Raw genomic sequence first — 13648 nt, forward strand, 5'->3', positions numbered from 1 at the left:
TAAGTCCAATTCATGAGCAAGTCAAGACATCACCCTTATGATGTCATTGGTCCTCTTTGGCAATGCAGGAGGAACAACAGCAACCCCAATGAGGGAAAGCCTAGGAAGTGTTCTGGGGCCTTGCAGGGATCAATTAGTCCTTTACTGTAGCAAACTTTTTATCATCACAAATCACACAGATAGGTGGCACAGTGGATAAGGCCTGAAGTCAAGAAGAACTGAGTTCAAGTCCAGTCTCAGATACTAACTGTGTGACCCTGAACAAACTACTTAATCTCTGATTTCCTCAGTTTCCCCAACTGTAAAATGGGGATAATAATAGCAACTACCTCCCAGAGTTGTTATGAGGATCAAATGAGATAATATTTGTAAAAAACACTCACTCTGTGCATAGCACATAGTAGCCACTATTTCAATGTTTATTCTCTTCCCTAATGCTGCTCTGAACATTTTTGTGCATGTAAGATTTCTGTAAATAATCTCATTGGGATGACAATGGAATCTCCGGATTAAAGGATATGAACAATTTAGTAGCATTTCCTGCATAATTCCAAATTGTTTTCCACAGTTTTTGAGCTAATTCAGTTTCAGCAGCAGCAAATTAGTGTGCTTTGGACTTATTGATTTTGAGATGCCTACAGGATATCCCATTTGTGAAGTTCAAAAGTCCATTGGTGATGCAAGACCATTGTTCAGATGAGAGACTAGCACTGGATCTTTAGATCTCAAAGTCATCAGTGCAGAGATGATAATTAAACCCATAAGAGCTCATGAGATTGCCAAGGGTCTCACCAAAAATGAGTTTTCCCACTTTTTAGGGTCTTCACAAAAAGTGGTTACTGTTATTTGTAAGTAGTAGTAATAGTAGTAGTAGTGGTGGTGGTGGTGGTAGAAATAATAATAATAATAGCTAGCATTTATTTAGCTTCTACTACATGTTGGGTGCTGTTCTAAGCACTTTATAAATGTCTCATTAGAGCCTCAGAACAACCTTAGGAGTTAAGTGCTATTATTATCTCCATTTTACAGTTGGGGAAACTGAGGCAAACGAAAGTTAAATAACTTGCCCAGGGTCACACAGCTAATAAAGGTCTAAGACTGAATTTGAACTGAGGTCTTCCCACTTCCAGGTCCAGCATTCTATCTACTGTGCTATCAGTTGCCTCTTTTGAAAACTATTTATATCAGGGCAGCAAGATGGTGCAGTGGATAGAGCACTGGCCTTTGGAGTCAGGAGGACCTGAGTTCAAATTTGATCTTAAACACTTACTAGCTGTATGATCCTGGGTAAGTCACTTAATCCTGATTGCCTCAAAAAACAAAACAAACAAACAAAAAAACCCCCAACCTATTCATATCCTTTATTGGAGAATGGTTCTTATATGTTTATGCTAATTCCCTATATATTTTGGATGTCAAGCTTTTGTCAGAGTTTTTAAGTGAATTTTCCCCACTTCAAATGGCTTCTTCTAACTCTAGCTGCATTGATTATATTTGTGCAAAAGTTTTTCTAATTTAAAATACTGTAATGAAGACTGTCAATTCTTTATCATTCCTTCCATCCCTTCTCTAGATGTATATTTTCCCCTTATCCGTTATTAGGGATAGGGACTAGAACTGTAATTTCATTGGTATAGGGAACTCCTGGAGGAGGAAATGCCCTCCACTAATGCAGGTCAGCAACTTCTCTGCAGTTTATAGCCTTAGAGACTTTCCTAGAGACCTAAGAAGTGAAAGTCCTTATGCAGGGTCACAGAGCTGGTATGTGTCAGAAGGTGGCTTTGAACCCCAGTTCTCCCTGGTTATGAGGCTGCTCCTCTGTCCACTATGCCCTGTGCCCGGCCTCCATCCATTTTCTCATAATTAGGAAATAATTATTTATATGTACATATTATAAATAATAAGCATATAAAATATAAACAATATTATAAATGTCATTAATAAGCAATATATCATATAAATATATTATAAAGGTTATATCTAATAGATTATTTAATTATTTCTCATAATCAGGAAAGATCTAACCTTCTTTGCTCCTGGCATTTTGATAGTACTATTTCTTATGTTTATATGACGTCAGTTTGGAATCTTATTGCCTAAGGTATAAAATGCTGATCTAAACCTATTTGGAGGGCAAAGCAATTACCAGTATCCCCCAGCAGCCTCATCCCTATCCTAGCAATTTGCTTTCTTGGATTTGTCAAGCACCAGCATGTAGGGCATTTTTGTTCCTAGGTCCTGCTTACCTAACTCATTCCATTGACTTTTGTGTTTTATCTAAGACCAGGCAGTTTTGATAAATACTGCTTCATAGTATGGTTTTAGATCTGATAGACCTAAGAGTGACTCCTACAACTTTTTTTTGTTTTATAGCCTTGATGTAGCCTGACCACTGACCCCTCCAAATGAAGTTTTTTATTATTTTGTCTAATTCTATAAAGTATCTCTTCAGTAAATCTATTGATAAGTGCTAAACCTGTAAAAATAATATGGGCGGTATAATCATTTTTACTGTATCGGTGTGGTCCAGACATGAACATGTACTATATATTCAATTATTTAGGACTTCTTTTTTTCCCTATAAAAATCATCTCAGTTATATTTTTACAAGTCCTAGAAATGTCTTGGCAGGTTAATTTTCAGAGAGTTAATGCATTTTGCTGTTATCTTAAATGGGATTTCTCTCCTGTCTTTTTTTTCTGGCTTTTTTGGGGGATAATTTGTAGGAAGACAGATGAATTTTGTGGATTTCTGTAATATTCTGTTACTGGACTGAAGCTATTAATTGCCTTGATTAATTTTTTCATTGACTCTTTGGATTTTCTAAGTAAATCATCATAGCATCCTCAAAAAAGGGTAATTTAGCTTTTACTTTAGCTATGCTAACTCCTACAGTTTCTTTTTTCCTGTCATTGCCATAGCTAGTATTTCTAGTGGTATGACAGTGGAGGCCTAGGGCATCTTTACTTTACTTCAGTCTTATTGCAGGAAACTTCTAGTATTTCTCCATTACAATTGTACTAGCTCTTGATATTAGAAATTTTAATATTTTTGCATCAATATTGGGCTATAGTTTTCATTCTCTGCTTCTATCATCAGGACAATATTTGTCTCACGAGAGGAGATGAATGTCTCCTTTCTCAACTTTTTTGGAAAGATGACATAGCAAAGGAATTGCCGTTTCTTTAAATATGTTCTAGAGTGGTAGATTTGAAAAGAAAGTTAATGAATTCTATTTTGGATATGTTGAGTTTGAGGTACCTACTGGACATACAGTTTGAGATGTCCAAAAGGTGGTTCATGGTGTGGGACTAGAGCTCAGGAGAGAGACTAGAGATGGACATTTAGAGTAGGAATTGTCTGCAGAGAGATGATAATTGAACTGACAAGGGTGGATGAGATCACCAAGTGAAAGAGTATAGAAGAAAAAGAGAAGGACAGAATATTCCTGGGAGTTTTCATTTTGGGGCTTCTTTCAGGAAGTGACCAATGGATCTTTCTTGTTTTCCCTTTGAACTCTGGTTCCAGTAGATCTGAGCAATATTTGGTTATGACTTCCTGAACTATGGTTATCCTAGTGGGTTTCTTTTGGTCATGGTTTACATGTAGCCCAATGATTCTTTTTTTTTTTAAAGAAATATTTTAATTTATTTCATTAAATATTTCTCAATTGCATGTAAAAACGTTTTAACAATAAGTTTTTAAAAATTTGAGTTCTGCATTCTCTGCCTGTCTCCCATCTCTCATTCCTCCTTGAGAAGGCAAGCAATTTGATATTGATTATATATGTGAAGTCATGCAAAACATATTTCCATATTAGCCATGTTGCAAAAGAAAACACATACCAAGAAAAGAAAACAAGAAAAGTAAAGAAAGTTTTTAAAAAGATATGCTTCAATCTGCATTCAGGGTTAATCCTCTCTCTAGAGGTGGATAGCATTTTTCATCCTGGGTCCTTTGGAATTGTCTTGAATTGTTGTCTTGATCAGAATAGATAATTCTTTCACAGTCAATCCTACTTGCAATATTGCTTTTACTATGTACAATGTTCTTCTGGTTCTTTTCATGAGTTCACATAATTATTTGAAAGTTTTCTGAAACCATCTTGCTTCTCTTTTCTTGTAGTACAATAATATTCTATCACAATCATATATTACTACTTGTTCAGCCATTCCCTAATTGTTGGGTATCCCCTCAATTTCCAATTCGTTGCCATAACAAAAAGAGCTGCTTTAAATATTTTTTGCCTAAATAGATCCTTTCCTCTTTTCTTTGATCTCTTTAGGATATAAATCTAATAGTGGTATTGCTGGACCAAAGAGTATGCACATTTTTATAGCCCTTTGGGTGTACTTCCAAATTGCTCTCTAGAATTGGTACCTCGGAGTTGTTTTAATTTGCATTTTTCTAATCAGTAGTGATTTAGACCATTTTTTCATGTGACTATGAATAGCTTTGATTTCTTCTTCTGAAAACTTCCTATTCATATCCTTTGTCCATTTATCAACTGGGGAATGGCTCTTATTTTTATAAACGTGTTTCAGTTCCCTCTATATTTCAGAAAAAAAGCCTTTATCAGAGAAACTTACTATAAAATTTCCCCCAGTTTCCTATTTTCCTTCTAATTTTGGCTGCATTAGTTTTGTTTGTGTAAAAGCTTTTTAATTTCATAAAATCAAAATTATTTATTTTACTTCCCATGGTCTCCTCCATCTCTTTTTTGGTCAGAAGCTCTTCCCTTATCCATAGAGCTGACAAGTACATTTTTTTCCATACTCTTCTAATTTACTTATGGTATCACCCTTCATGTCTAAGTCATTTATCCATTTTTATCCTCTCTTGGTATAAGATGTGAGATGTAGGTGAGTTTTTGCCAAACTGCTTACTAATTTTCCCAGCAATTTTTGTCTTCTAGTGAGGTCTTGTCCCAAAAGCTTGGATCTTTGGGTTTATCAAACACTAGGTTACTGTGGTAATTTATTACTGTCTATTATGTACCTAATTTATTCCACTGATCCACCACTCTGTTTTTTAGCCAGTACCAGGCTGTTTTGAGGATTATCACTTTGTAATATAGTTTCAAATCTAGAACTGCAAGGCCACTTTCCTATACATTTTTTTCCATTGATTCCTTTGATATTCTTGACCTTTTGTTCTTCCAGATGAATTTTGTTATTATTTTTTTCTAGCTCTATAAAATAATTCTTTGGCAGTTTGATTGGTATGGCACTGAATAAGTAAACTAACTTATGTAGAATTTTAATTTTTATTGTATTGGCTCTGCCTACTCATGAGCAACTGATATTTTTCCAATTATTTAGATCTGACATTATTTGTATGAAAAGTGTTTTGTAATTGTGCTCATACAGTTTCTGGGTTTGTCTTGGCAAGTAGACTCTCTCATATTTTAAATGGAATATCTCTTTCTATCTCTTGCTGTTGGGCTTTGTTAGTAATATATGGAAATGCTGATGATTTGTATGGGTTTATTTTATATCCTGCAACTTTGCTGAAGTTGTTAATTGTTTCAGCTAGTTTTTTAGTTGATTCTTTAGGGTTCTCTAAGTGTGCCATCATATCATCTGCAAAGAGTGATAGTTTTGTTTCCTCATTGCCTATTTTCATTCTTTCAATTTCTTTTTTTTATCTTATTGCTATAGCTAGCATTTCTAGTACTGTATTAAACAATAATGGTGATAATGTAGTCCAATGATTCTTAAATTTTTTTCTCCTTGATTTGTTTTCCAGGTCAGTTATTTTTATAGTACATGTTTCACATCCTTTTTTTCTATTCCCTGCCCCTCTGCCCCCGAATCTTTTGACTGTATTTAATATTCCTTGTTTCATGGAGTCATTGCTTTCTGGTTGGTCTACCACAATTTTCAGACAGTCCTTCCTTCCCATTCTTTCCTCCTCCTTTCGTTTAATATTACATTTATCTCATTTCATTTAATATTATATTTAGCTCTTATTTCATTTCTTCTAGGTACATTTGCAGTCATTGCAAACAGGTCATTCTTTTCTCTAAGACTTTACTTGAATGTGTGGAATTATTCTGTTCTTTTGAGTTTTCCTCTCGGGCTTCTGTCTAGCCATAGCACTTCTTCATGTTTGGTGTTCTTTCCCCTTCTTTCTGTTTGCCCATTTCTCCAGGCTCAGGTTGTATATGGGTCAGACTCTGTTCGCTGTCTCCCATACTATTGAATGGTATGAACCAGCAGCGTGCTGGAGCCAGCTCAAACCTGCTCTGGAGAGTCAATTGTTAAATTCTCATTGTGAGCATCCATACCTCTAGTTTTCAGAGAGCCAGTTGTTAAGCATTTACCAATACACCCTCTGGTATGAACAGACCACATTTGGTACTGGGTGCCTTGGTTAAGACTAGGCCCCAACCTCTGCAGAAATTCCTGGACTTTGACTCAGTCTCCTGGTGGATTGTCTTTGGTTTTGGCCTTGGGCCCTTTTGTCTCCTTTTCTTTGTTGTTCACTTGTTACAGTTGTGTCTGAATCTTTATGACTTCCTTTGGGGTTTTCTTGGCAAAGACACTAGAATGGTTTGCCATTTCCTTCTCTAGCTCATTTTACAGATGAGGAAACTGAAGCAAACAGGGTTAAGTGACTTGCCCAGGGTTACCTAGCTAGTAAGTGGGCTGAGGCCGAATTTGAACTCAGGTCTTTCTGACTCTAGGCCTGGTGCTTTATTCACTTCACCACCTAGCTGCCTTCTTTCCCTTGCATAGTACCAAACATGGAGTTGATTCTGTGCATTGCTGTGACCTGACAGGTCCCAACCAGATATTTTTAATTGCAGGCTTCCTTCAAGATCCCAAATACTTTGATTCCCAGGTACTGGCCTGCGTTTTTTTGCTTCCTGCTATGGCTTGGGTGTGGGCTATTTGGGTGCTGGGCTGCCCAGGTGCTAGTCTTATTCTTTCTCCTGCTCTGGTTCAGATACAGACTGCCCAGCTCTGAGCTGGGCATGGACTGCCTGGGTTCTGGTCTGGCCCACTCTCTGCTGGCTCAGGCACAGGCTCAGGTTCAACACTGCACTGACCTGGCACTGGTCTATCCCTGTTTTATACACTGTGCCTTCTCTGCCTAATCTGGCTTGTCTCTGTTCACAGCCTCTATAAGTTTCTAGCAAACTTCTTGTGTAGGCCTGTACTGGAGGGATGCTTATAGCTTATGATGCTTTTTTCCTTGTTTTCTTCATCACGTTTCTCCTGGTATAATTTTAGAAGTCTACTGGGTACGGAGGGGCTGGGCTCCTCTGGGTCCCAACATGTCACCTCTTTAGTCAGAAGTCCTAAAGAATCCTTCAGATTATTAAACATTCCAAACATTCTCATTGTTCTTGTGATCATTCCATCCTCTTTTCTAGGGTTTTCGTCGTACCTCCCGCAAACGCCATAGGTTTTCTTCATTGTATTAGGAATTTATTTTGCTTACAATTTATTTTTAAATTAATTTTTTTCAAAAATTATTATTGTGTTTCCTTATTTCCTCAATCTCCCTTCCCCACCTTTCTTTTGTGGATTTATTTCTATCTTCTTTCGGTTCTTAAATTATTAAGTATAAGTCTATGTTTGGTTTGGTGGTTTCTTTTGTACCTTTTTAGATGTTTTGAAATGGTGAGAGAGTCTGTGCTTTTATAGAAACTCTCCTTCAGTTTTCTTGCTGGAAGTCTTTTTTTTTTGTTGTTGTTCCAATAGCATTAGAGCAGGCTCGGTACTTTTATCAAGTCTGACTCTTTTCTCCTGCCCAAAGCTCTGAAGTCGGGTCAACTCAGGAGCTGCCATTTGCTGTGGGGTGGGAGAAACTGAATGATTGTTCTTGAGAGAAAACAGCTGCGGGGGAAGCTGGTGAAAGCTCGTAATAGCTTTTTGCCGCCCCTGTTGATAACCATGCTCACCCCTTGTCCCTGCAGCCTTGATTGAGGTCATGTGGAGCCTGGTAGAGAGAGACCAAAATATCAATAACAGAAATAATATCTTAGATTTCTTCGTATCCTCTTATCTTTTTTTTTTTTGAGACAATCTGGGTTAAGAAACTTGTCTAGGGTCACACAACTACTGAGTGTCTCAGGCTGGATTTGAACTCAGGTCTTCTTGACTCTAGGTTCAGTGCTCTATCCACTGCCCCTGTATTGTCTTATCTAGCACCAAGCCCCCAGTAAAGATTTGCTGTTTCAGCCACAGCTGCTGCTGTGGATGATGATAAATAGACCTGGGTTCTAGTCCTGGCTTTTCTTCCAATGCATGGCGTGAGCTTCTGTAAGTCATTTTCTCTCTCTCTTGGCCTCGGTTTCCAGAAGGCAAAAGAGATGATCTCTGGGGGACAAGGAGGTAGCAGGTGCTGCCAATGGCTCCAACAAAGGCATTGACTTCTCTCATGCTCTGAGGGAGGACAGGAAAACCAGAGCCTCCGGGCTGGCATTCCAGGCTGACCCATTGTAGAACCACTGAAAAGCTGTGTGTGTTAGAAAGAAGCAAAGGCAGAGGGTGAGAACAGAATGGAGAAATAATTAGAGAAAACAAGCAAGGCAAGGCTTTGGTGTCCCAGTAAAGTATTTCTGCAAGTAGAGTAGCCCTGTCTTTAGCCTTGCCTGTCTGCTCTGATATTTAGCAGTCTCATAAGAGTCCTTGGGAATGCCTTGGGTTCTGTGCTGTGCAGAAAGCTGCCTGAGGTATTAGGTACAGGGAACAACAAAGGTTTAGCCCAGGGGTGGGGAATCTGTGGCCTTGAGGCCGAGTGTGGCCCTCTAGGTCCTCAAGTCCAGAAGTTTGGATTCAGTCAAAGGGCTGAACTTGAGGACCTAGAGGGTCACACGCAGCCTTGAGGCTGCAGGTTCCCCACCCTGGTTTAGGCAATGATAATTCTGCATTGCAAGATCAGTGATTGCTGAGTGAGTTCTTGACAACTTCTGATCCCATTCCTATTTTCTTGAGTCTGCTTATATCAGACTTTGTGGGACTCTTGCAGTCACAGGGCATAGGACCCTGAGATTAATGACCTCTAAGTTGTCTTTCTGCTCTAAAACTTCTATCTTCCCCCGCTGTTTTCATTACCCAAGTTGGATCCTCTCTCCTAGGTCAAATCAAACTCCTTGACTTGGTTGGCTCTTGGTGCCTGGGAAGTCAGAGATGGGGATGGTAGAGATAAGGCCCTGACTTAGAGGTCTCTGCATATATTCATAGAGTCATAGCATTTCAGAGTTGGAAGAGGCTTTAAACATTCTCTTGTCCACCCCTCTACCCAAAGTGTCATTGATAAGTGGTCCTCCAGATTCTGCTTAAAATATATAGGTTTTTAAACCTAGAATCCATGAACCAGCTTTTAAGATATTTTTAAATCTTTATTTCAATATAATTGAAATTATTTCCTTTGTAATCCTCTATATTTTATTTTATATATTTAAAAAATTATTCTGAGGAGGGGTCCTTATTTGTAAATAATTACCTCATTTCATCCTTAGAAGAACCCTTCAAGTTAGGTGTTATTGTTATTCCCATTTTATAGTTAAAGAAACTGAGGCAAACAGAGATTTTTAGTGAATTGCCCAGGGTCACACAGCTAGTAGATGTCTGAGACTGGATTTGGACTCATGTCCTCCTGATTCCAAACCCAGGGCTCTAACCACCTACCTGCCCCATGAAAAGGAAGTCCATGTTGCAAAAAAACATTTCCAGCAATGGAGAGTTCACTGACTCCCAAAACAGCCCCTTCCATTGTTTTACAGCTCTGGTTGTTCTAGTTCTTTTTTAAAAAACAGTGTTTATTAGGGGCAGCTAGGTGGTGCAGTGGATAGAGCACTGGCCCTGAAGTCAGGAGGACCTAAGTTCAAATCTGGCCTCAGACCAACACTTGACATTTACTAGCTGTGTGACCCTGGGCAAGTCACTTAAGGTCAAGTCACTTAAGCCCAGTTGCCTAAAAAACAACAACAACAAAAAAAAAAACAACACAACAGTATTTATTAAGCACTGTAAGGTCCAGAATTCCACCACCTAGAGAATCCTGTATCTCCCTCCCAAACAGTGAGACAAGTTCAATACCAAAGGAAGAGGCCAAGGAGCTCCAGATAGATAATACGTGGTAGTTTAATCAATTGGGTTACTTACATTGGGTGCCAGTATGTTGGATCCCTGCCAACAGGTCAGATAATCAGCAGTCTGGGTTGGCGGCCAGACCAATGGTGGATCCCTGCAAAAGAACCTCAAAAATCCCCATGGTAATTACAGAAAACAGACAAAGGGATATTTTTGGTTTTCTGCTTAGTAATGAGCTTGGGTGTTAAGCCAATGCTATGCCCAAACCTAAGTTTGTGTATTGATCATGTACAGTCATATATGGGTCATGAAATTCTTGTTATGGCTTTCATAGGTCATAGTATCTTAAATTATGATTCAGTATCTAAGTTATGATTTTTAACAGGTCACCATGTTTGGGCTTCCACCTTTCACAGAGCTTAAGTTTTTATGGCTTTTTACTTATTACTGTATTTTATGGCTTTTCCCCAATCGGGACCCTACAAGCACCTACTATGTTCTAGGCACTGTGCTAAGCACTTTATAAATATTATCTCATTTGATCCTCATAATAACCCAGGGAGGTTAGGGGCTATTTATGATCTCCATTTTACAGATGGGGAAAGTTAAGTGATTTGTTCAGGTTCACACAGCTAGTAAGTATATGAGGCCAGATTTGAATTCATGTCTCTCTGACTCCAGGCCCAGCCCTGTAGCTGCTTTACCACCTACTTGACTTTAGTTCATTCTTATGTTGGCCCTGGATATGCCTCTCTGAAATTTTTCATCTATTGGTCCTGGTTCTGCCTTCTGAAACCAAAGAGAAGAGTCTCCTGGCTCTCCCCACTGACAATTTTTCAAATTTTTTAAGATAGTTGTCTTCCCTCCAGGCTAAACTTCCCCAGGTCCATCAACAGATCCTCAGTTTACAAGGCTTTCAGAATGTTCACCATCCTAGCTAGCCGTCTATGGACGTATTCCAGTTTGTGGGCTCAGGGCTAAGGACACCAAAGAGGAAGAGAACCCTGAGCTTGGGTTCCCTCTCCTATCACTCAAAGTGTCTGATGGACAGGGAAACAGTGGGTTGGTCCAGCTTTGACCTAGGGTAACAGGTCATGATGGGGGTGGGGTAGGGACTATGACTCTCAGTCCTGCTATTGACTCCCAGAACTTGTTCCTGACCCCATCCTTCTCCCTGACTCATGTGCTTCTGAAGATAAAGGTACATGGCATCTGGCATGCATGCATGGTCTGTTGCATGTGTTCATGTGTGGGCATCGGGGAGGAGGGAACCAGGGGGGCAGTGCTTTTGAGCCAAACACGAACAAGGGCCCTTTAAAGCCATGGGTGGGGTCTGAAACCATTGTGGTCCATTTGTGGAAAATGGTGGAACTGTGATGAGAATATGAGAATAGTCTTGTGGGCGGGTCTGCAGTGAATGGAGGTTTTGCATAAAGGAGATTGGCAGTGCATGGGGCTTGCAGTAAATGGGGTGAATGGCTGGAATTAGGAAGAGGTTAGAAGTAGCAGTAAGGAGTTTGCTGTGAATCTCGGAGGCTTCAGGCCTTCTGGGTCCAGCAGAATGACGGTTACAACCACCACTGTACCGTACAACCACTATCTTATACACCACCCCCATCCCCCACCCCAGGTTCCTCCTTTCTGAAGAAGCCATTGGTTTTGTTTTGGTTTGGTTTGTTTTGTTGGCTTTATAGTTGGGGCAGATCCTGGAGCCCATGACTTTGGTGGAGGTCTTTGGAAGCAATGGGGAACATATGGTGGGTGGGGGTGGTAGAGAAGAGTGTGCAGTGGGGAGGGAGCAGTGAAGGGCTTGCCGTGAACATGCATCTAAAGCGGGATTGACTTGCAGTGAGCTGGTTTGCTGTGGGGCTGGTAGTGATTGAGGGGATGGCAGTGCCCTAATACTAATTTGGGCTGATAATGGTATAACATATAGCCTTGAGCAGTTGACTAGGTTCTTTTCCTACTTCCCTTTTCTCCTCCAAGCAGAAGCTTTGGTAAAAACCATTCTTCTGGAATAAGAGACGACCTCAGAGTCCTGTTCCTGGCTTGTTGTCCTTCCTGGGTCAGGCCAAATTTCACATATTGCCCTCCTCTATAAACTTCAGTGGCTCTCTATTACCTCCAGGATCCTCTGTTGGGTGTTTAAACACACAACCTGACTCCTTCCTACCTTTCCAATGTTCTCATCCTTTACTCCCCTCTACATACTGAAATAGGCTGACATGTAGTCTGAGACGGTAGGCAGAAGCTGTCTCCACCCTTCCCACAATCTACTGCCTGCCTATCTCTGGTTCTCTAGCTGTCCCCATCGCTTCTCTGGTTGTGTAGCCTCTGAAATCTGCCCAGTCTTTACATCTGTCTCCTCTGTGGGGGCCAAGAGTCAGCAGGTTCAAAGAAGCTAGTTGGATTCCGTTTTGCTCAAGGCTGGCTCTTAGGTCCTGGATGAGGGTTTGGAAGGTCTTCAGGTCACCTGGGTTCAGCAGAGATACTAACCCACACATGCCTCCTGTGTCCTTTTCTCTGATGGATTCATTGGTTTTGTTGTATGTGGTCTTGGGGCCAGATCCTTGAGGCCACACCCCTGCTGGAGGCCTTTGGAAATGCCAAAACTGTGAGGAACGACAACTCCAGTCGCTTCGGGAAGTTCATAGAGATCTTTTTGGAGAGGTGAGTGAGTGAGGGGTCAGAGGGTCCTCCTCTAAGGAAGAACTCTGAATGGGAAGGGAGGAGCCTTCTTAGCTGTCCTTTCACCAGGAGGTAGGGGCACTGTGGGGTAGATAGAGCACTGGTCCTGGAGTCGGGACGACCTGGGTTCAAATCCTGCTTTGGACTCTCACTAGTTGTGTGACCCTGTAAAATGAGAGGATTCAACTTAACCTGCAGGTACTCACAGCCAGGATGCTGTGAGTGTGAGTTGCGCTTAGATATAGTCCAAGGACGTCTACCTCCAACTCCCCAGGCCCACAGACACTCTGGCACTCACTGCACATGTCCAGTCTGTTGCCAAGACTCTTCATTTCTACCTCCACAATGTTTTGCCTTGATATCTCCGCTCGCTACTCACAAAACTGCCACCCTGATGCAGGCCTTCATGCCCTCCTGCCTCACTGGAGCACGAGCCTTCCAATTGGACTCCCTGCCTCAGGCTGGTCCTCCAATCCACCCTTCACTCAGAAATGGTTTTCTTAAAGCACGTGTCTAACTATCATCCCCCCAACACACATGTGCACGTGCACACATACACATACACACACATACATAATAAATCCCAGGGGCTCCCTATTACCTCCAAGATAAAATTTTACATTCTCCATCTTTTTAAATTTCTAGTTATTCTGAACTTAAGAAATAAAATAAGCATTTCCATAACATAATAGAAAAAAAAAGATGATTGCACGTGAAACTGCAAACCTATTATGTACAACTTGCTATTCCTTTTTTTTGGAGGGGGGGTTATTTTTTTGGTGAGGCAATCAGGGTTAAGTGACTTGCCCAGGGTCACACAGGTAGTAAGTGTCATGTGTTTGAGACTGGGTTTGAACTCATGTCCTCCTGACTTCAAGGCCAGAGCTCTATCCACTGCGCCACCTAGCTGC

At 40.5% G+C, this 13648-nt stretch overlaps 1 protein-coding gene across 1 annotated transcript in view; it reads left to right on the forward strand.

Annotated features, from left to right (window-relative positions):
• Window positions 1-13648, forward strand: part of MYO15A (myosin XVA) — a 131197-nt gene that overhangs the window by 20336 nt on the left and 97213 nt on the right. The window contains exon 8 of the mRNA XM_027874636.1: window positions 12616-12719. Within this exon, the coding sequence (XP_027730437.1) occupies window positions 12616-12719 (104 nt within the window). The remainder of the gene's footprint in view (window positions 1-12615; window positions 12720-13648) is intronic.

The sequence above is a fragment of the Vombatus ursinus genome, unplaced genomic scaffold (assembly GCF_900497805.2).
Source record: "Vombatus ursinus unplaced genomic scaffold, bare-nosed wombat genome assembly UNPS02014807.1, whole genome shotgun sequence".
NCBI lineage: Eukaryota > Metazoa > Chordata > Mammalia > Diprotodontia > Vombatidae > Vombatus > Vombatus ursinus.